The sequence below is a fragment of the Tupaia chinensis genome, unplaced genomic scaffold (assembly GCF_000334495.1).
Source record: "Tupaia chinensis unplaced genomic scaffold, TupChi_1.0 Scaffold000313_1, whole genome shotgun sequence".
NCBI classification, from domain to species: domain Eukaryota; kingdom Metazoa; phylum Chordata; class Mammalia; order Scandentia; family Tupaiidae; genus Tupaia; species Tupaia belangeri.
Window position 1 is genome coordinate 209,176 of NW_006159806.1, and position 24,410 is coordinate 233,585.

Below are 24,410 nucleotides of genomic sequence, written 5' to 3' on the forward strand. Positions count from 1 at the left end.
ACCTCACTAAAGAAATGAAAGACATGTACAAGGAAAACTATGAGAAACTTTTAAAAATGATACCAAAAAAATGGAAAGATATTCCATGTTCTTGGAGTGGAAGAATAAATATGACCATAATGTTAATCCAACTCAAATTAACCTACAAATTCAATGCAATTCTGATCAACCTACCAGAGATATTCCTCACAGAAACAGAAAAAAAAAATCACAAAATCAGTCTGGAATCATAAAAGGCCTCGTATTGCCAAAGCAATACTGTGTAAAATGCATAAAGTAGGAGGCATCTTACTTCCTGACTTCAGGATATACTACAAAACTGTGATAATCAGAACAGCATGGTATTGGCACAAAAACAGGCAGATAGACCAATGGAACAGATTTAAGAATCCAGCAATAAACCCCAGAACATTTAAGAGACACAAAAAAGAAAAGTTACCTGTTGATGTTAGCGTGTATGGTAAGATCTTTGACCCGACTGATAGACACTGTATTCATGCTGAGAAAACCATTTTGTACACTGTAAAGATGTACAGTGATTAAATATAAATTTGTTTAAAAACATTAGTGAATTAAAATGAATTGAAGTTTGACCTTAGTACAAGAACCATCTAACAAAAGCAATAGCAAATTATTTGAGCATCCACTCCTTGAGCTACCTAATCTTACTGTGCCCCGATTAAGAAAGAGCAGAAGTTGTCATAAGTGGTGGGTTGGGCCTGCTTCTCCATGACCAGGTGTCCTGGCCAGATCTAAAGAGGATTCACTCTCTCCCTTTTCTCCCTCCTCCGCATCTCAAAATAGCTGAGAGGCGTTCTAGCGAAACTAGATGAGCCTTCAAGGCCTAGTAGGGAGTTCCAGAGTCATATTGGTAGCAAGGCTATTAGTGTGTGTTGAGTTAATGCTACTTTTTTTTTAAGCCAGGTTTATTACATTATCCATTTCTTTCCTAACATTGCAAATGGTAGTCCCACAATAGCTCCAATGTTAAAATTTCCTGATATTTTGTTCTGTTCTCTCTCAAATGCTAGAATACTGAGGTTTTTCCATAAGGCACCTAAAGTATTAACATTTGGTTTGGCACCAAAGCCAGATAGCAAAAAAATACTGGGTTTAAGGAAAACAGGCAGGGCCAGCTAGGGATTCCACATAGCTGAATCCATGGTTTGAGACCCAGACCTGGTGGCTTGAAAAATCATGCTGGGTGCATTGCACACATGCCCAAAATCCTGAGAGGAGATTGGAGGAGAAGGGATTGGAATGTGATCATCCACCCAAATGGGTGCTTTCTCTCTCTCAGGTGAACACATATGCGCTATAGCAAAGTTAAATAATAAAGTTAAAAGAACAGGGACCAGCAGATGGCATAATGGTTATATCACTGGACTCCCACATAGTCAACTGTAGTTTGAGTCCCAGACCTGGCGGCTTAAAACTCACACTGGGTGTGTGTGCATACATGCCCAAACTCCCAAGAGGAGAATGAAAGAGAAGGGATTACAACGTGGCCATCCACCTGGGAGGAGTTAAATAATAAAGTTAAAAGAACAGGGACCAGCAGATGGCATAATGGTTATATCACTGGACTCCCACATAGTCAACTGTAGTTTGAGTCCCAGACCTGGCGGCTTAAAACTCACACTGGGTGTGTGTGCATACATGCCCAAACTCCCAAGAGGAGAATGAAAGAGAAGGGATTACAACGTGGCCATCCACCTGGGAGGGATTTCTTACTTTCTGTCTCTCCAGTGAGCTCACGTGCCCTATCGCAGAAATCTCTCTCTCAAAAAAGGGAAAAGGGGGGGGGGCGGCAGAGGTTAGGAAAGAGGCCAGTTAAAATGAATAGAACACAACAGTCATGAGAGTTACTCTCTACAAAACAAAATATGTCATGTCCCTTATTGTTCCTACTCTTAAAAATGTTTATAAAATTTTCCATTTGTTTCCTAACATTTGATGGTAATTGTGATTCAGTATCTGAACTTACATTCTGTAGTTCTTGTCATTTTAAAGGGTCAGAAACTCCACTAGCTCTAATTAACATTGTGATCACATAACATCCCAAGAAGTTAGCCTATACCCTTTATATATATATAAATAAAATATATATAAAATGTTTTTGCCATGTGCACATACAGTCGCCAGAGACAGAAAGAGGGAAAGTGAGAAATCACCACCCCCTGGGGGGGGGTGGGGAGATGGCCGATTACAGTCCCTTCTCCTCCTCTCCTCTCGGAATTTTGAACATACACCCTGCATGATTTCAAGCTACCTGGTTCCGGGTTCAAACCACGTTGGCCATGTGGGAGTCCAGCGCTTTAACCACCGTGCCACCTGCTGGCCCCTTAGTTTGGCCTTTTTTTCAAGGAAGGCATTTGAACACAGGGAGCTGTATCATTTCGAAATGGGTGATGTCTGATCACTTTGAAATAACTGCTACCAAGCCGGAGGTCACTAAGCAATCCCCTCTTTTCTCTTGCAGTGTTTCTTTCCGGGAAATTGTGGTGAGCTTGCTGTCCCACCAGGTGTTACTGCAGAACCTGTACGACATCTTGTTAGAAGAGTTTGTCAAAGGCCCCTCTCCTGGGGAGGAGAAGACAGTGCAGGTGCCAGACGCCAAGCTGGCCGGCTTCCTCAGGTACATCTCCATGCAGAACCTGGCAGTTATATTCGACCTGCTGCTGGATTCCTACAGGACAGCCAGAGAGTTCGACACCAGCCCTGGGCTGAAGTGCCTGCTGAAGAAAGTGTCTGGCATCGGGGGCGCCGCCAACCTCTACCGCCAGTCCGCCATGAGTTTTAACATTTACTTCCACGCCCTGGTGTGTGCCGTTCTCACCAACCAAGAAACCATCACTGCCGAGCAAGTGAAGAAGGTCCTCTTCGATGACGACGAGAGGAGCACAGATTCCTCCCAGCAGTGTTCGTCAGAAGACGAGGACATTTTCGAGGAGACCGCCCAGGTCAGCCCCCCGCGGGGCAAGGAGAAGAGGCAGTGGAGGGCGCGCATGCCCTCGCTGAGCGTCCAGCCCATCAGCAACGCCGACTGGGTGTGGCTGGTCAAGAGGCTGCACAAGCTGTGCATGGAGCTGTGCAACAACTACATGCACATGCACCTGGACCTGGAGAGCAGCGCGGAGGAGCCGCCGGTCTTCAAGAGCGACCCCTTCTTCATCCTCCCCTCCTTCCAGTCGGAGTCATCTACCCCGTCCACCGGGGGCTTCTCTGGGAAAGAGACGCCTTCCGAGGACGACCGCAGCCAGCTGCGCGAGCACACCAGCGAGTCGCTGAGCCTGAGGGCGGGCAGTGCCGACATGCTCATGCTGCCCCCCAGCCCCAAAGTGGAGAAGAAAGACCCCAGCCGGAAGAAGGAGTGGTGGGAGAACGCAGGAAACAAGATCTACACCATGGCGGCCGACAAAACCATCTCAAAGTTGATGACCGAGTACAAAAAGAGGAAACAGCAGCACAACCTCCCCACGTTTCCCAAAGAGGTCAAGGTGGAGAAGAAGGGAGAGCCGCTGGGCCCGAGAGGCCAAGACTCCCCGCTCCTGCAGCGTCCTCAGCACCTGGTGGACCAGGGGCAAATGCGACATTCCTTCAGTGCAGGCCCCGAGCTGCTGCGACAGGAGAAGAGGCCCCGCTCAGGCTCCACTGGGAGTTCTCTGAGTGTCTCCGTGAGAGACGCTGAGGCCCAGATCCAGGTACGTCCCTGCTAGCTAGAGGATGCTGGAGTAGCCCCCTCATAGAGCATGCAGACACGGTCAGAGATTTTCTTCTCCAATGATATCAGGAACTGCTTTTCTGTGTGGTGGCACATATTACGGAGAATGAGGGCCTACCTGTATAAATAAGATGAAGCGAACGGTATGAAACCAGTGGGCTCCAACTGGCATTGAGTGCTGAGTTTGTCATTTGAAGATAGCACTAGAGAAATTCTTTTTTAAAAAAATAATTATTTCACTCAACTTTATTTATTTATTTTGATTTAACCAGAGAGGGAGAGAGAGAGAAAAAGTGAGAAAATAAGCTGCCAGGTTCAGGACTTGAACCATGGTCAGCCATATTGGGGAGTCCAGTGCCCTTAACCTCCACGCCATCTGCTGGCCCCTAAGAAATTCTATACTTATGAAGCATTGTGTATAGGAAAAAAGCAGAGTATTATTGCCTGGTTTTACCAATGAATCATTTTCATCTCAAACCCACCCTAAGCACATAAAAAGCTTCATTTCTTGGGGGGCTTTGAGCGGGACCATTTCTTCATACATTTAATATGTGTAATCCTGTGGCACATCAATGAATGGGCTTGAGAGGAAAACACTCTGGTTACTGTTTTGTCTTGATTGAAATGAGATGAGATTGGAAAAGAGAAACATAAAGATCTAGAGAAAGCCCTTTAAAAGTAATATTAAATCTTGGGGCCAGCAGGTGGTGTGGTGGTTAAGCCACTGGACACTCCCACACGGCCGACCACGGTTCAAGCCCCATACTTGGTGGCTTGATTTCTCACTTTACTTCTCTTCGTGTGTCTGTCTTTCTCTGGTCAAATTAAAGAAATGAATGAATAAATATATAATTAAATAATTCTTTTTAAAACTAATATTAAATCTTTACAGATAAATATATAAATATATACAAATCTTTATCTTAAACCAGAGCTTTCTGATACAGGTATGTGGCATCTTCAGAAAGTCCATGGAAATACACAGTATAAAAAAAAATACACAGTATGCATGGATTTCAATAATTTTTGCACCAAAATAAACCTGTACTTTAATTCTACTTTTCCATGGACTCTTTGAAGTTCCCTTACATAATACATTAAAAGATCAGGAGTGTTAAGTCTATGAAACTATACAGGAAGGCATTCTTTTTTCTTTTTTGGAGGATTTTTGTTATAACATGCACCCAGCCTGAGTTTCAAGCCAGTGGGTCCAGAACAGGAACCGCAGTTGGCCCTGTGGGAGTCCAGCCACGTAACAACTATGCCATCTGCTGGTCCCCAGGGATGTATTCCTAAGATGAACATAAATTTGGAATTAGCATAAATCTTATAAGATACCCGAATTTCCTCTGAAGTGTCTTGAACATGGAAGTAAAATTCATATCTTAGGGTTTCACTTATGATTTTTAAAAGTTATCCTAAATTTGGGGCCAACAGGAGACATGGTGGTTATGGTGCCAGACTCCCACATGGCTGACTATAGTTTGATTCTCAGACCTGGCAGCTTGCTTTCTCCCTTTCCTTCTCTCTCTCTCTCTGTCAAATTTAAGAACAATAACAATAAATAAAATTAAATAAATAATTATTTTTAAAAAGTTATCCTAAATTAAGGCAGACTTACTATAAAGGCTGCTAATGGGGACTAACAGATGTAACGGTTATGTAGCTGGACTCCCACATGGTTGGTTATGGTTCAAGTCCCAGTCCCGGAGGCTTGAATCTCATGCTGGGTTCATGTGCCCAAGATTCTGGGAGGAGAATGGAAGAGAAGAGATTGCAGCATGACCATCCCCTCTGAGGGGGTAATTTCTTGCTTTTTGTCCCTGTCTCTCTGACAAGCGCATGCACCCATAGCAAAAATCTCAAACTAAATAAATAAATAAAGACTGCTGATGAACAGTACCATATGGCCTATTGAAATCTCATTTTGAGAAGGCAAGAGAGTTTTTAAGAACTAAGTAATAAGTAAAGTTTTAATAGTTTGTGAAAGCTGAAAATAGAGTATTCCTATGTTATATGAGTCTCTGCCCATCCTTATTTCAGTGGAATTAAATTGACAGTTTATTATAGGCATATTACATTACTAAAGATTAATTTAGTGCAGATAAAGGCTAAGAAAACCCATTTATAGATCAACAGAGCTTAACCACAACTCAAGTGTCCAAATGCAACTATGAGACAAAATTGAATAATTCGTTTAAACCCTATTTTTTAGGCATGGACCAACATGGTGCTAACAGTTCTCAACCAGATTCAGATCCTTCCAGACCAGACCTTCATGGCCCTCCAGCCAGCAGTGTTCCCATGCATTAGTCAGCTGACCTGTCACGTGACTGACATCAGAGTTCGGCAAGCTGTAAGAGAATGGCTCGGCAGAGTGGGTCGTGTCTATGATATCATCGTGTAGAAGACTTCTGTAAGGGTCTGCCTGCCAATCCAGCTGATAGCATTTCCCCCACCACCAGCCCCACTTAAACTAGTGTCCCAGAGGACATCGTGGCTACCACTCCAGCCGTTCCCTAACTATCAGCCTTAAGGCTATGCTGGATACTAAGGGTGTGACACAGTGATACTCTCATTCTGCACATCATCACAGAAGAGTCTACAATTTTTGACACATTTCTATTTCTTAGTGCTTTTGCTTACAATATCCCCAAGTGGGTCATTTTTAAGGACCGGTCCTTTGAAAACACTATATTGACCCATTTGATTCATCCTGTTAAAAATAAATTCAATTCCTAAGGAAATATTTGCTGGTAAGTCAAGCTGATGTGTAAACACTCAGATATCTAGTACCAGATATTAGTAATTGGAGGAATATGTGTATTAGGATTTTGAGTTTGGCTGGTAAAACAACTACAAAAACATTTGTCAGTGTCATAATCAAGAAAAGTGACTTCTGCTGTAAAATATCCTAGAACATTTGAAAATATTCCTAAATTATTAAGATCTTCAGGTTGGTAGTCACCAACCTCCCAATGGAAGGTACTCTTGTGCCTTTATTTCTCTATTTTTAAAGGAAGCAAATTCTTTCCTAGTGGATTTCAGTCTGTGGCTTGGCAGCCTGAGACAGAGAGCACCCAGCGATAGTGGCTGATCCATATATTGTCAAGAGACTGACCAGTTAGCCTGGTGGTCCCATAAGTCTTTGCTTCTGCTACCCAGGCAAACAAGGAAAGAGAAAAATGGTGCCTTAGTTGTTTGTTGCACAGACATTCCTATGCCCCACAATGATCTGAACATAAGGTACAGCATTTGGTTTTAAAGAACACAAAACATTAAACTGCAACTCACTTTATATTAGTATGCTTAGAGGAAAAGAACTCAGAGTCCTTTGTCCACTGAGCAGACTTCTCAGGGAAGGGGCAGGAGTTGTGGGGTAGGGAGACGGTTGGAAGGGGTGGGAAAGGAGATTATGGTGAAATAATTGTAATTCTTAAAATCTGATACAATTGTGTGGCATGGTGATGTCAGATTTTGTCTCAGAAGAAACTAAAACTAAAGGAGGAGATGCCATGAAATAGATCATTTTTTTTCTATTTAAAATAGTTCTCTTCCCTAGCAAGTAAATTTATCCTCTATTTTTTTTATTAATTCAGTACAGTTTTAAATATCTTTCCTTTCCTAAATATTACCAAAAAGTAAATTTGAAACCTTTATTTACAGCACACATTTCTTATATATTGTAAAAGTTATTAAACTCAATCAAATCCACTTCTATTCATTCTAGAGAGTAAATTGCTAAGGCATATATTATAATTTCCCGAACCCTAAAAGTATATTCATAATTGAATATGTCATTCTTTTAAAATAGAAGATCTGTTCTTCAGTATTGAAGGAAAGATTTACAATAGATTGGATTGTATTTGTGACAGTATTTGTAAACTTTGTCCTCCTTGAGAAATACATAGCTATCTACAAATTTAGTAGGAAGGTAGTGTCCTGACTTATTTATTAATAGGTGATCTAAAAGACCAATCTTATCGTTCAGTATCATCGCTAGAGGTCACCATAGAATCTAGAATATATTTTTCCCAGCTCTAAAAATAAAAATAATAAAATTAAATAAAATTAAATAAAAATGCACCAAACTTTTTTCCTTCAGTTTTCACTAGTTAGATAATAAACAAGTTCAGAAATAATTATTTTATTTTAGCAGGCAATGAATTATTGATAGTAATGACTCTGTAAATGGAATGGAAGGCCAGGTACACACACAGGTTTCAATAGTAGCAGGACACCATGTTTGCTCTGCTGCTTTTTGTAGCTTATCTAAGGTTCACTTCTCCGTGATTCTATGAGTATTCCACAGTTTACCAGTGAAAACACTTCACTGAAGCAAAATGTCGAATGAGAGTATTTATGAAATGCCTATATGTAGCCAATTTCTATAAAGTACAAACGTCCAGAAAAAGTCCGTCTCAATCTATCAATGTCATGTTCCAGAAATATGTTAGCTAATATTTAGAAGTCAGAATTTATTCTTCCATAGACTTTCTATTAAGGGACCCAAGGGTATTTAATGAATAGGCATACCCAGTCCTATGTCCAAATACTATTTTAGTATTGACCTGATTGTGAGTCCCAAGAATGAAACAGTGAGAAAGAGTGAGTGTATTTTTTTTTTTTAAGAGAGATTTTTGCTATAGGGTGTGTATGCTCGCCAGAGAGACAGTGAGAACCCTCCAGGGGAGATGGCCATGCCGCAGTCCCTTCTCTTCCATTCTCCTCTTGGGATTTTGGGCACACACACACACACACACACACACACACACACACACAGTTGAGCTTGAGTTTCAAGTCGCTGGGTCCCAGACTCAAACTGTGGTCAGCCGTGTAGGAGTCTGGCGAGGTAACCATTAACACCCTCTGCTGGTCCCAAGGGTGCACTCTTGACCTACACTTTTGTAAGAGGTTATGGTGCCTTCCTACCTTTTTTCCACAGTCTGTTTCATGGCCACACTGCTCTTAAACCCAGCTCTACCCTACAGACTCTGCATTCCAAAGTCACCCAACAGTCACAGTCACACCAGATTTCAACTAGAAGAGTAACAAATTCACAGTACTTCCTAGAAGTATTGGCAGTTTTCAAAAAAGACATTTATTGATGCAAAGTAGACCCTAATGAGTAGGACTTCAGTGAACCCTCCCAGCTGGTAGAGGAGGGAGAAACTGGACACACTCAGTAGGCAGAGTGGCCCCTTCCAGCCTGCCTGGATTGGACTCTGCACTATTCCGAGATTCCAGCCCTTACTCCCCATTTTCCCTACCCCACCTCTACCCTACTCCACTCCACCCTTCCTTCACACCCTCCTGCAAACTCTGAAAATGTCAGGTATTTTTCTCCATACAGTCACCTTTTGGACAACAGTAACATGAAGGTCAAGGCAGCCTTCTAAAGTTAAAAATCATTAGTGGTATGTATTTACAGATCTAAGGAGAACAAGAGTTCACACATTGCTTTAGTTGCCCACATATACTGCAAGAAGTTGAGCATATCCTGTTCTCCTTCTCTTGTATTTTGGTAGATTGTGCTTCATGAAACAAGCACCTAGAAAAATCCAAGAGTAGGGAATCCCTGATTGAATAATCCAGCCAAAAATATGCATTCATGTCGAGTTTTCTGCCATTAAGGAGGGCAGAAGTTTTAATGATGGGGGACTAATACATTGTTCAGAGGATCTTGCCTAGCTCAGCTTTTAAAGATGTTTAGGTTTCCTCTTTACACCCTCTTGTTATCTCTCACCCCCTAATATTTTCTAGCCTTCTCTACAGATACAAAATTATTATGACTTTTATCACTTTCAGGCTATTTAATAAGAACCCAAATAGATGTTAACATACAATAACAGCTCAGATAAAAATATTTTAAATCAAACATGGCAGAAATGTTAATATAATTCAGAAGTACCTTGATATGGATTCTTCTTGGTATAGTGATCACTGACTAGGCTTATTGTTCTTGCCATGGTATTAAGAAGGGTTATACAGAGTCAGTTGAGAGAGTCAAGTAGTCTCCTCTGTAAGAAGGTGATACAAATACATAGAACATCCTTGATTTCCACAAATATAACACAGTCATGCAGACTTAGGGAAGTTTTTCATTCTCAGAAAGGAAAATCCATTAGCGTCAATCTCATCCACCTAAACAGAATGAAGACCTTTGTTTAAAGCTGGTAACAGCAAGAGATTCCAAACAGCAGAGAGGAAATGACATCTCTTGAGCTTCCCTGTGAATGTGGACCTCATATTGTCACATTTAGCTTTCACAATGACCTTGGGAAGCAGGTATTGTTTTCCCCATTTTTTCTTTTTTTTGAGAGATTTTCACTGTAGGGCGTGTGCGCTCGCCAGACAGACAGAGAGAGACATAGAGACAGAAAGCAAGAAATCACCCCCCAGAGGGGATGGTCACGCCGCAATCCCTTCTCCTCCATTCTCCTCTCGGGATCTTGGGCACGCACGCACACACGCCCTGCGTGAGTTTTAAGCCACCGGGTCCGGGACACGAACCGCGGTCGACTACGTGGGAGTCCAGCGACATAGCCATTACGCTAACTGCTGGTTCCCCCCATTTTTTCATATAAGGACTTAGACCCAGAGACGTAAAGAAACTTGCCTAAGATAACAAAAGGCAAAATCGGTTGTAGTAGAGGTATTCCTGACATCAAAGGCTATATTCTCTTTCTAATACCAGACTCTAAGTTTGTGAAGTAATTCCTCTAAGAGTTTCAAAGGATTAGGGGAATAAAAATGAGACTATTTGGTTGGAGATTTTTTTTTTTAAATATGGTTTAAAAAATGTTTACACATGGGAAGATCATATATAACACACTGAGTTTTTGACAGCAAAGCAAGCCAAAATCTAGATCTTAAGGCAAACAGTATTACTTTAGAAAACACACTAAGGTAGAGAGAAAGGATAGGATAGTGCTATTCATGGCCAGCCATGAACACAAAACAATATGGCACCCTGCATCTGGAATGGCACACTTGATTCGTAACCCTTTCTCAAATGTTACGTAATCAACTCAGAACAAAGTGCCCTGTCACCAGCAGTGCCTCTGTACTTGTTTCTCTGGGAAACACAGGATACTGTTGGGTGGTCAGAAAAGTCATGACACATTTTTGTATTAAAAAAAAAAAAAAGAAAAAAATATGTCTTGACTTTTCCAATGACCCAATACATTTGTAGGTCATTATCAAGTTTGGCAATATGCAAGATAACTAACCATTTTTCAAAATCTACATTTTCTGAAGAGGAAGCAACTGGTAGGATAAGGTTCTTTAAAGATCCAGGTACTTAAGGCATCAGGTCAGTATCCATAGTAACCATATGGCATCATACCTAATCACTTCCACCTTAAGAGATGAGGAAACAGCAGGAAAATCTAGAGTCTTTAGTAAGCTTATGACAAAACCATTAATAAAATATGTTTGGGTACCACTTAGGTGAGCATATTGAGATTTAGTCTGACCTAAGAAAGCAAAAGAACATTTTTGAGTACTTTTTATAGGAAATGTCAGTTTGGTGTTGGGACAGATTTATAAAATTGGTTAAGAATTTGATTTATAATAGGGCCTTCTTAGGGAAAAAAAAAGTTCTATTTACTAGTGGAACAATCTAGAAAGCATTTTTTGGTTTGTTTGGGAGATCCCCTTTCTCTGGCTTTGTACTTAATGTGGAAGTAACTAATCACTGAAATTTTGGGACAGAACACCATTTAGATTACCAAATACAATGATTACTTTAGGAAAGATAGACAAAAATCATTCCTTGAGATTGTCTAGGAGAAAAGTTGAGAACAGTGTTCAATTTCCATGTAGACTGTGGTACAACGTAACTGAAGAAACACTACCACCAACATCACTGGCACTGTACACTTTCCCCTGTATCTTTGTTTATTAGGTCATCAGGAAAGTTACTACATGTTTTTCTATGCAAAAATGTGTCATGACTTTCCTGACAACCCAGTAATAATGCAGTGGGTTCCAGGGAGGGGAAAACTGACCATCTTAGAGACCAAACTGCACTCAACTGCTGGGAAATTCCACCTAATTATAATGATCTTTCCGACCTTTCCCACCACCAAGCGTTATTTGTATTGTTATTTCCTGTCCTGAAGGTTTAACCAGTGGTTGTCTAGTGTCTTTTGTCCCTAGAATAGTCCTTAGAATAGTAGCTCTCAAATTTTAGCACACATCAGATTCACCTGGAAGACTTGTTAAAACACAGATTACAGGGTCCAAGCCCAGAGTTTCTAATTCATCGTATCTAGAAATGTGCATTTCTAACAAGTTTCCAGGTACAGCCAGTGCTGCTGGCTCGGAGACCATGTATGAGAACCACTGCCTGGGAAAAATTTCCAGCTACCATCTTAAAATCAGCCTGACTTATCAAGCACTAGAGAAAAACTCACCCTTGGGCAGACGATTTGGGATTGGATTCTCTACAGCATTCATTCCTATTCAACCTTCCCAGTTTCCAGTTTTATGATACCAACAACTGTTTTGTTCTTTTTATAAGCTAGAAGACAATGAATGTATACGTTCTATCTTTGGAACAGTAAGATAAGTCTAAGCTTTTTGTCTTTGTATTTAGAAACACTGATTCTATGGGAGATCATTTGTATCAAGTTGACCCTTTGACTTGTACTGAAGGTGATTTTTAAATTTAAGTATGAAGTGGTTGAATTTCTTCTGTCCATATGGTTTTAATAAGATGTTTCCATGTTGGCTCCTTCACAACCTCGGCTCCTTGCTTACAGAAGTTTTTGAGTAGTTGCTTTCCTGCCAGTTGTTTTTTATTTCTCATTGGTCACCAAAATATCAGCACTTCAAGTTAATATGACCCTCCTAGCTCTACCTTCATCTATCACTTAACTATCTGGTATAAACGAATACCTTAATTTCATATATACCTGTAGAAAGTCTGCCAAATGGCTTCATGGAAATTTGCAAAGTGAACCTTCCGAGCAGAAGGTGTGCTTGTTTTGACTTTTCACGTACATATGTTATATTTGTGTACATGTCCGCACGATGGAGACCATATTCGTCATTTCATCTTCAAATGATGGAAGAAATACAAAACTGAATTAGTATATTTTGGAATAATGTAAAATCATGTTAATTCAAATGTAGGTGGGCCATAGTTTATCCCTTAACTCTTTTCAGTTAGTTAGCTTTGGAAATTCTTTTTCCAGTTTTAAAACTAAAGGATCAAGAGGAAATGATTCAGAGAAAAAAATTAAGTTATCTTAAAATCATCACCCACTTATAAACTACACATAATTCTCATTGATTCAATAAAGTTTCTCTAAAGACTTCTGCTTAATAAAGACCCCAAATTTATTTAAATTAACATAGGCTATTGTATGAGCAGAAGGTAATAATTATATTTACTGGAATTAGTAAGATTAAGAAGCATCTCAGTGTGTTAATGGTATCAAGAATTCACATCCTTGCCTTTGTAGATGGAAATATTAAACTGTTATTTCGATTTTATTTCCTATAATATTTTTTTTAATTATATGTGCATTTAGTTCCTTTAGTAACTGATTTTTAAACTAAAATTTAAAAATCAATCTCTAGGGATAATTTGTTTCAAAGTGTTTTGCCAAACAGTGCCAAAAAAGGGGGAGGTCGGGATGTGAAAGCCAATCAGTTGAACGAACATGTAAAATACTGTTTTTCTCTTAATGTTCGGGAGGTTCAAGCCCCTAACCTCTCCAGCCACCAGTGGTCATCCATGACTACCTCATGATTATGTGCAAGCTACTTTGTGTTTTTCCCTTTGTAGTTCTTTCATCTGGTTCTTATTAGAAGTGGGTCTCGCTAATAAACATTATTTTCCCAATACACAGGCAAAACTGAAGAAGATACTTTGGGTTTCACTTCAGGTGGAAGCATGTGGTAGAATATCCAGGTATGGCATGATGGGGCAAAAGGAGGTGCCTAAAGGGAAAGGTTATTTTGTTTCTGGGACTGTTTGGGTTAGGGGGTGGGGGGAGTTAAAAAGAAGACATATATTGCCCTAGTTGTGCCAATAGCCTATTATTCAAGATGCTTTTCCCACTTTTCTAAGAAGAATATGCTTATATTACAGTATAAACAGTTCCCCAACTATTTCCCACTCTAAAAAGTAAAGCCAATGAATTGTATGGGTCCTTTTATCTCTTCTTATACCAAAGAGTCAAATTATTTTCACTGAAAATTATAGATAAATGGAGCTTAGTATAGCCATAACAATTTGAGTTAGTATACCATTTTACCTATAAAATGCAAATTTCATCCTTTTAACCCTGACATTCACCAGGAGCCTTGAAGCTTTCTGTTTACTCCAAAGGCCTTGTCGAGGAAGTATAATTTTTATTTTGCTTTCTTATTTAATCAGTTCGATCACATTTACTTAAAAAAAAAAAACCTGAAAACCACCTTCCTTTATGTGTTGATATAACTGTTTGATTTGATATAATCTGTTCGTTGTGTAACAGGTTTCTGTAAGCAAGCTTGCAAGTGTATTTTGTGTACATTTTATCTGAGGTGAAAATGAAAATTCTAAAGAAAAAATATTTTAAAAGATACTGTATTTATGTTGCTTGTGTTGTAGAATAAAGATTCAAATGCATTTAAAAATCTATGTGAAAGATTTTCTTTACTGAATAAATATATTAAAATAATTTACACACATATTCTGTGTTTATAGAATGCTGCCAAAAGAACCAGGTTCCTGTCCCTGTCGTTTCATAACCAACTATGAAAGGTTTTTAATACTGATACGGAGATTAGCTAGGTAGTTAGTTGGTCATTAAGGAGCCATAATAGAATCTTGACAAAAGGGGATTACTTAAAGCATGCCAGCTGGGTCCTGCTCTTTGAAAACTTAGTTTTCCCTCTTGGCCTTTGTGGGCCAAACCATTACAGACTTCCCCACACGACACACAAAAGAACAATTAGAGGCAAAGTCCAGAGCCTGTTCTTTCTTTCTTTTTAAAGAATTATTTAACTTTATTATTTTTTAATTTGACCAGAGAAAGAAGGAAAGCAAAAAAGCAAACCACCAGGTCCAGGACTTGAACTGTGGTCAGCCTTGTGGGAGTCCAGCGCCTCTAACCACCATACAACCTGCTGGCCCCAGGCTTCTTAATTTCTTAACTCCAGAATCTAAATCTGATGGAAAACCCACCTGGGCACAATAGAAACTGAGATAAGATCAAAATACACAAAGAATGGTACCAGAGAAAATTGCTGGTGCCAGGGAATCAAAATTGCACCCATTCCACACATCTAAATAATATAAAATCTTGGGACCAGCAGTTAGCGTAATGGATATGTCGCTGGACTCCCATGTAGTCGACCATGGTTCGAGTCCTGGACCTGGTGGCTTAAACTCACGCCAGTAGCGTGTGTGTGCGTGCCCAAGATCCCGAGAGGAGAATGGAGAAGGGATTGTGGCGTGGCCATCCCCCCTGGGGGGTGATTTCTCACTTTCTGTCTTTCTGTTTCTCTCTTTCTGGAGAGCGCATGCACCTTATAGTAAAAAGCCTCTCTAAAAAAATAAATAAATAAAATCATTGTGACTATTAACTACTTCCTTGTAAAAAAAAAAAAAAAGCCTTATAAAGCTTAACATTCTTGCCACGTGTGGGGAGGCTACTCATTAGAGCGCTCCTCTTTAAGGTTTAAGATGGAGACACAACAGCTCAGCAAAGCACTAGAAATGGCTCGTGCAGCGACTTCATGATGGATCTAAAACAAAGTTTCCCATTTCCAGAACTCACTCCCTGCCTGAGGGCTCTGGTCTTCTCTCCAATAAACTCTCCACTTTGCCAACCCCTCTGTGTCTACATCTCTCATTCTTCGTGAGTGTGAGACAAAGAAACGGGTTTGCTGCTGTTCCTGCATTGGGTATTAGACCCATGCACCCCAACTTCCCATGTCAATACTATAACAAGGAGATGATCACTTCTGGCCATTTGGTAATGCCTAGAAAACAAATTTGCAGGAAACATGCAGGGGCTTCAAGAAGTGCGTGGAAAATGGAATTAAGGTGTAAGTTTTTGAGCCAACCAGTGGCATGATGTTTAAGGCTACTGGATCCCAAATGGCCAATTGTACAGTTCGAGTCCCAGACCTGGATGCTTGAAAAAACATGCTGGGCATGTGTGTGTGCATACCCAAAATTCCAAGAGGAGAATAGAAGAAAAGGGATTCCATTGTGGCAATCCCTAGGGGGTAATTTCTCACTTTCTCTCCCTGTCTGGTGAATGCACTGGCCCTATAGCAAAACTAAAAATAATAATAAAGTATGAGTTATTTTGGAGCAAAAAAAATATGAAATTATGCAAACCATAATGGCTAATAAATGCTACTATGGATAGGTGAACAAACTAGTTCACTAATAGTCCATTGTTTTGCAAGTTGATATGTATTTGAGATTTGATATGTACAAAACCTTGACATTATATCCCTGACTGTACTGCAATACAGAGAGCTTAACAAATCTATGTTATTAAAATACGAAGAAATCAGTCACTCAAGATTTCTTTAGGTTTTTTGCCATAGGGCACATGTGCTCACTAGAGACAGAGAGGGAAAGTGAAAAATCACCCCCACAAGGGGATGGCATGCCACAGTCCACAGTCCCTTATCCTCCATTCTCCTCTAGGGATTTTGGGTACATGTGCACATACACCTGGCATGATTTTCAAGCCACGAAGTCCAAGATTTGAACTGCGGTCGGCCATGGATAAACTGCGGTCAGCCATGTGGAAGTCCAGCACCTTCACCAGCACACACCATCTGCTGGCCCCAGCAGCAGATCTCACTTTTTTTCCCTTCTTCTTTTCTTTTCTTTTTTTTTTTCTTTTTTTTTGCTATACTGCACATGCACTCACTGAAGAGATGGACAGAAAACAAGAAATCGCCCTCCCAGGAAGAATGGCTACGCCACAATCCCGTCTCCTCTATTTTCATCTCAGGATTTTGGGCACTCTAGCACACACGCCCGGTGTGAATTTCAGGCTGCTAGATCCAGGACTCAAACGAAGGTCAACCACGCAGGAGTCCAGCAACATAACCATTATGCCATCTGCTGGTCCCTAGAGCAGGTCTCTTTAATCAAACATTTTATAAATAAATTCTAACTCAATAGCCAATTCTTCAATGATTAATATCCAGCAATGAATACACTATGTACATAAATCTGTATGAATTTTTTTAAAGTAGAAACTCAGTATACTTCATCTATTTGACTTGTGATCAAAACTTGTATTATAATTTAGCTTTGATAAATATTTCATATCACTCATTAGGAAATTCACTTTCCCATCTGGCTTAAAGGTAGGTTCAATAAAAAAGTAAAGATAAAATCGAAGCATAATGCAGTACTGTGGTGTTCAGTATTGACTAACATTCCTGTTATCTCAAGCCTTTGAAAGAACACTTTAAGCATGTCTTTTATCTTCTCCTTGTTTGTTTCTATTTATAGATTCCTAGTTACAACCTCAAGTAATTCCTGCTCTGAGTCTGCCCTTCTAACTGATCTAGTTGCACAAAATGTTCTGTTATGGAGAAACAAACCATCCAATTTAACAACCATGTTCAAACTCAGATTGTGAAGGCATAGTTAAATCCCAGAGAAGTTTATAAGCAGATTCTAAGTCAGTTTTTTAAAAATTACTAGTTTATCTCTATTTCAGCATGAAGAGATCAAATTCACAACAGTATAAAACTGAAAACTCGAACATGGAACGACAGTCCACTTTTTCATGTCACACTACCGTTGTAACCAGTGCAAATAACACAAGGAAATAAAATTCACTAGAGGTCTCTCTAGCAGAGAATAAATTGCCTTTGGGAAAATAAATTTGGTATTAAATGCCATGATGCAGAAAACTTCATATAAATTCAACTTGAGGGGCCAGCAGGTGGCTTGATGATTAAAGGCAGTGGATTCCCACATGGCTGACCACGGTTCGAGTTTCAGACCTGGCAGCTTGCTTTCTCCCATTCCCTTTCTCTCTCTCTGATCAAACTTAAAAAATAACAACAACATGGGACCAGCAGGTTGCATGGTGGTTAAGGGTGCTGGATTCCCACATGACTGACCATGGTTCAAGTCCCAGACCTGGTGGCTACTTGTCTCACTTTCCTTCTCTCTTTCTTTCTTTCCCACTCTGTCCCTCTCTGGTCAAATTTAAATAAGTAAGTAAATAAATGGATAAATAAAGTTAAATAAAATAATTTTTAAAAATATAACAACAAATGGAATTTTAAAAATAACCTTAAAAATAATAATTCACCTTGAAAAACTAAGTATTAAAGCTAACTTACCAATTATAAAGGAAAGGCTGACTATTACAGTTACAAGGTCAAGGTTTGTTTTAATCTTGCAACAGCCATCAAATCAGTGATAGACTTTCTAAACATATACTGAGTTATAAAAATAATACATTTCTGGCATTGTGACAGAGGTGCAGACACTGGGGTGCCTCTGCATGAGACCTGAACCATATGTTAAGGCCCAGGGTTCAGGTCCCAAGCTGACCTGAATACTGGACATGCTGTAGACACACTATGGTCCTGGCTGCCTGGAAGACTGGGGGTTGAGAATCGTGGCCTGATGAGACCCTATCAGGAGTGCCTGTCTCTTTCTCTCTCTTCCCCCCTCTCTACCTCTCCTAAAGTAAATAAATTTTAAAATAATATTTTTCTAAAACTTAGAATCTAGTTTGTTTAGGAAGAAGAAATACACATTGTTATAGACCTCTCAGAGCAAAACCACTTAGAAATGGATTTCTTGGAAAGTTAACTGAGCATGATTGAAGTTTGTGCTAAGGCAAACTGGCAAATGGCACAGTGACACATTAGCACAAATTCAGGGGGTTAAAATTTAGATTGTTAAACTGGTAAATATAGCTAGCTCTTATTCCAATGGCAGAAAATGTCTTTGGAGGGGCCAACCAATATCATGGTGGTTAAGGCAGCTGGATCCCACATGTAGTTTAAGTCCTGGACCTGGCGGCTGAGAAACACACTGGGTGTGTGTGCGTTCATGCCCAAAAATCCCAAGAGGAGAATGGAGAAAAGATTGTTGCATGGAATTCCCCTCTGAGGGGCACTTTCTCACTTTGTCTCTCTTTGTCTCTATCTCTCTGTCTCTGGCAAGTGTACGTACCTCAGCAAATTTTTTTAAAGAGGTCTTGCGGGGGCCAGCAGGTGGCATGGTGGAAAAGATGTTGGACTCCCACATGGCCACCTATGGTTCGAATTCTGGACCTCACAGCTCACTTTCTCACTTTCTCACTCTCCCTCTCTCTCTTTGGTCAAATTTTAAACAATAATAATAATGATGAATAAAATTAAGTAAGTATTATTTTTACAGAGAGATTTTTGCTATAGGGTACATCTGCTCACCAGGGAGACAGAGACAGAAAGTGAGAAATCACTCTCCAGGGGGGTTAGCCATGCCACAATCCCTTCTCTTCCATTCTTCTTTCAGGATCTTGGGCATGCACTTACATGCATCTGGTGTGAGTTTTAAGGACTTTAACCACGGTCAACTACATGGGAGTCCAGAGACATCACCATTATGCCATCTGTTGGCTCCAAATAAAATAATTCTTTTTTTTTTTTTTTAAGTCTTTGGGATAAGAGCATGATATAGCATGAAGGTAAAAATTACATTAGTGGGAACCAGCAGTTAGCATAATGGCTATGTCGCTGGACTTCCACGTAGTCGACCGCGGTTCACGTCCCGGACCCAGTGGCTTAGAACCCACGCCGGGTGCTTGTGCATGCGTGCCCAAGATCCTGAGAAGAGAATGGAGGAGAAGGGATTGCAGCGTGACCATCCCCTCTGGGGGGTGATTTCTCACTTTCTGTCTCTCTGTCTCTCTCTGTCTGTCTGGCAAGCGCACGCACCCTATAGTGAAAAACCTCTCAAAAAAAAAAAAAAAAAACTTATATCAGCTGCCTACATTTTTCTCTCAGGGGTCCCATTCTGCTTGGTCAAGGGCAATACCTTTCCCCCTTCCACTTCACTGCACTGTGCACACCTGTGTAAGGTCCCCTTCCCTGCTCTTGCTATCCTGAGAGTCAACTGGAAGTAACTGTCATCAAGTTGTTTCAAAGGCTGTTCTTGAATGGCCGAGGAGTCAGTCACTACTGAAGTACCTTTGGGCTGTGTCTTTCATCAAACTGTACAGCAACCAACATTCAGCAGTGGGCAGAGCTGATCCAGAGATGGTAGCTGAATGCCATCAGGCCCCCTTTTCAATACAAGTTTTTCCTCAAGAGCATTAAATTTTACTGAAATGTATACTTGAGATATTAATCTATGATCTTTTATTCCTCCCCCCATAGTAGGGTGGAAAGATCATATATAAAGTTAGTGGAAAATGTTTATTGTGAAAAAACTATGCATGAATTTTGAACCTTTTTTTTAATTTTTAAAATTATTTTATTGGGAACCAGCAGTTAGCGTAATGGCTATGTCGCTGGATTCTCATGTAGTCGACTGCGGTTCGAGTCCCAGACCCAGTGGCTTAAAACTCACGCCGGACGCGTGTGCGTGCGTGCCCAAGATCCCGAGAGGAGAATGGAGGAGAAAGGACTGCGGTGTGACCACCCCCTCTGGGGGGTGATTTCTCGCTTTCTGTCTCTATGTCTCTCTCTGTCTGTCTGGCGAGCGCAATCGCCCTATAGCGAAAACCTCTCCCCCCCAAAAAAATTATTTTATTTAGATTTATTTACTTATTTTTGACCAGAGAAGGCCAGAGTGAGAGAGCACGTGCATGAGAGAAAGGAAAGTGAGAAAGTAAGCCGCCAGGTCTGGGATTCGAACCATTATTGGCTATGTGGGAGTCCTGTGCCTCTAACCACCATGCCACCTGCCGGCTCCAATTTCAAAACTTTTTTACACCAAAATAAAGGCATACTTAAATTCTATTTTTCATGAACTTTTTTTTTTTTTTAAAAAAAGGCGTTTATTTAAACAACAAGATGCTTGACTTAAAGGAAAAAAAAAAAAGGAATAGTTTTTCCTTCAAGAGTAATTTACCCCTACTTAAAGGCAGACTGCCCTATATGTAACAGCTACATTCAGCAAAGTTATAAAAATGTCCTTGGTTTTACAATGATAAATGAAAAACATTCAAATTCTCCAATCAAACAAGGTATGCAAGGATTTTTATGATGTTTTTTTTTTCTTTTTCTTTTTGTTAAAACAGTGAGAGCAAAATACCTTACTGGCATATAAAGAGAAGAGCTGAATGAGCGGCCACTAATGGAGAAAGGGGGTGTTTTCACAGAACCGGTATTTTTCCCCATCCCATCTCCATTTGATGTCAATCAAAACTTACCATTGGCTATTTAGTTTAAAAAAATGCAGTATCTTGTGCAGGTACACCAGTTACTTTATGTACAATGAAGGAATGGGGAAGAGAAAATGAAATAATAGAGGAAACTATACTGTAGTAGTCAGGATGTGCTGAAACCAAATTGTGGTTTTCTAACTGAGAATGCATTCTTGGTCTGTCAGAACAGAGTTCTGGAGTAAAGTAGCAGGTTCCCTTTTCAGTAGACACCTCCTGTCTGCCGCTGGAACACATCAATCGTATCCTCATCCTCCATTTCCCACTGTGCAGGTGATCGACTGCCCATCAAATCGGAATCTGATCTGCCTCGTTGACAAACCCTGTCGTTCACAACAGGCTCTCATTAGTGTACTACGTGTGTATGCCTCTCAATCTAAAACTGCACCGCAGAACCATCCTGCCTCGCCACCTTCACATTAATATGGTCGTTGTTCTCAGTCCTGACCCCTTCCTTGGCCTTTTGTCGGCCATGGCAAGTGCCGGAGTCCCCTCAGGTGCCGCTTCACAAAAGAGGCACCAGGTCCTCACCGAACTTTGAACACACAGGCAGCACCAGGAGCAGCAGAAGAAGCTCATGAACATTTTGATGCTCTCTTTTTCCCTTCCTTCCTCCCTATCTAAGTAGTTGCCACAGGAATTCGGCTTCCATGGGAGGGATGTGACAGGGCAGGATGCTAAAATGTGTGAGCTTATCCAGCTCTTGTATTCTAAAACTCTAAGCCCTAAACATACATGGGTATGTGCATGTGCACACATACATACACATACATATTTTGTTAAACATAAGTTGGGGAGAAGAGTGCAATGGAAAGAGGGAGCATAGACAAATTTTTAGGGAAGAAACAAGGTGCCGCGGGCTCAGAGACGCAGAGTGGGAAGACTCTAGTCTAAATAAATTTAGCAAAGGCCGGGCAGGGGGAGTAGAGAGAACTCAAATGTAGCCATCTCTAGCACTCTATCTTTACTAAGGGGAAGATCAGATTACAAACGATATAATATTTTAAAGTAAATCAATGACCTTTTCTCAGCAAATTTTACTGTACATATTTATGATGAAAAATTCTGTAAATGTACATTGGATGGGAAAGCATAAACATACAAACAGCAGGATTTCCCCAAAACAAGAACATCTTTAAGAAGGAAGTTGGGGCTGGCCGGTGGCATGGTGGTTAAAAGCACTCAATTCCCACGTGGCCGACCATTGAGTCCTGGACTGATGGCTTGCTTTCTCCCTTTCCATTTCTCTCTCTCCCTCTTTCTCTGGTCAAATTTTTAAAAATGATAATAATAAATGGAATTAAATAAATAAATATTAAAACACAAAGGAGGTTAAAGATTTAACTGGAAACACAAAGCATAGCATGTAAGAACTATTATGTAGAATGCAGAGCACATAACCCAGTGGGACTTGGCTTGCTTCTCTGGGCAATGGGTTACAGGAAACTGTGTGGTCTCCTGTGCTTAGGGACCCTGTGTTCCAGGTCACGCAAGGTGGTTTCCAGCAGATCTGGGCCATCATTACACAGGGTGGTCTCCAACAGTTAGAGAAAGTTTTCCCTTCCTCTTTGTCTAGACCCAAATTTTTTTGAGATAGATGAGGGAAGAAATTTTCCCCAAGCAGAAAGGCTGAAGGTCAAGGAGGACCCAGCAGTGGGAAGACCATCAGATCTCAGGGAAAGCAGGTCTGCGTGAAACTCCTTGCCTGCAGGCTACACAGCCTGGGAAAAAAGTCCCTGAGCATGGAAGAGGGGAACAGAAAGATCTCCACGCCACCATGACTCTGAATCGTCATCACCCAGCCAGGGAATACCCCAGTGTGCCTACCTTGGACAAGGGCTCAAAGACCCAAGCTAGCCCTGAAGGGCACAAGCCCCTTAGAACACTCTGCCTCCACTCTCTGCTGCAGAAAAAACATCAAGTTTGCTTACTCTGGCAGAATGGAGCCTCTGTATAATTTTTAGTTGAGTTAGAGAAAAATAAAATTTAAATTTAATACATAAAGTTATGGGTTGAGATTTATAGCTGTTTTTGTACTGAGTAATCTAAAAATCACTGTAAATAAAATCCCTTGCCTGGTTTGTAAGGCAACTGAAATAGCAAAAACAGAAACAAATCCAACAATCTTTACAAATACAAAGTATTTGCATCCAAAGTTCCAAGGAAGTGCCAACACAGTTGGTAATTAATAAGACCACCCAAGTTTGGAGTCGGTGGCCTTTAGCCTCAAAGAGCATGCTGTCCTTTTTGGGAATAAGACTGCTCCATCAGGTCATCTTCCACCGGGGTCTAAAACTCTCTCCTGTCTATGGGAGCCATTTTGACAGAGTGGAATTTGGATGTACCCACTGGGCAGGGAAATCAAATCGTTACCCCACCCAACTCCATAGCCTCCATTCTGCTCGCTTCTCAGTGAACTCAGCCCATGTTCCCTTCTGCCAAGGTCACAACACCCCTAATTCATGCTTTAACTCATCGGACCCCTCCCACTCCAGGTGAATTATATCTAAGTTCAAATAGTTTCTTTATGTAACCTTCATGAGGAATATGACAGGACAATATACTCAGCTTACAGAGAGACTCAACCCCATCTCTATTTTGCTTTCATCCCTGCCTCCCCTACAACTCACATAGGCACCTGAATTAGCCCAGCCAGTCCAGACTGTCTCAAATTTAAATGTGCATATGAATCAACAATTGGGGACCAGCAGGTAGCATGATGGGTAAGGGTGCTGGACTCCCACGTGGCCAACAGCGGTTCAAGTCCTGGACCTGGCAGCCTGCTTTCTCATTTTCTCACTTTCTCACACTGTCCCTCTCTGGTCAAATTTAAATAAATAAATAAGAAATATTTCTTTTAAAAAAATCAATAGTTGATTGCTGAACTTGCTGAACTTGTACACATCCAGGCCTTGATCTAGAAATTCTGATCCAGTAGCTTGGTATAGGGTTCAGGCATCTGCATTTGCTAAGCTTTCAAAATGATTCTGACAGAGTCAATGCATCCTTGTATAGTAAGAATCTTATCCTGAGAGTCTGGATGTAAAAATATGATTATCACCTTGGATCTTAAATCAAAAGGGTATAGGTCTAGCCCCTGAAGTAAAGAATTTAGGTTGAGATCCAGAAACACGTGGAAGCTATACAAGCACTTACTCCCTGGGTAGTTTCACAATAGAGCACAAGTTGGTATGTTATGGTACACAAAGAATTAAGGAGTCCATAAACAAGAATGAGAAAATTATAGCCCTGTATTCACCGACTTCTGACTGAAATTGAACATGTCCTTCCATTTTGAATGTAGGCAACCA

The 24,410-nt window shown here is 40.6% G+C and overlaps 1 protein-coding gene across 1 annotated transcript in view; it reads left to right on the forward strand.

Annotated features, from left to right (window-relative positions):
* Nucleotides 1-6,278, forward strand: part of ARFGEF3 (ARFGEF family member 3) — a 191,545-nt gene extending 185,267 nt beyond the window's left edge. Inside the window, exons 33-34 of the mRNA XM_006151079.2 lie at nt 2,483-3,704; nt 5,940-6,278. Coding sequence (XP_006151141.1) covers nt 2,483-3,704; nt 5,940-6,131 — 1,414 coding nt within the window. The 3' untranslated portion in view covers nt 6,132-6,278. The remainder of the gene's footprint in view (nt 1-2,482; nt 3,705-5,939) is intronic.
* The last annotated feature ends 18,132 nt before the right edge of the window (nt 6,279-24,410 follow it).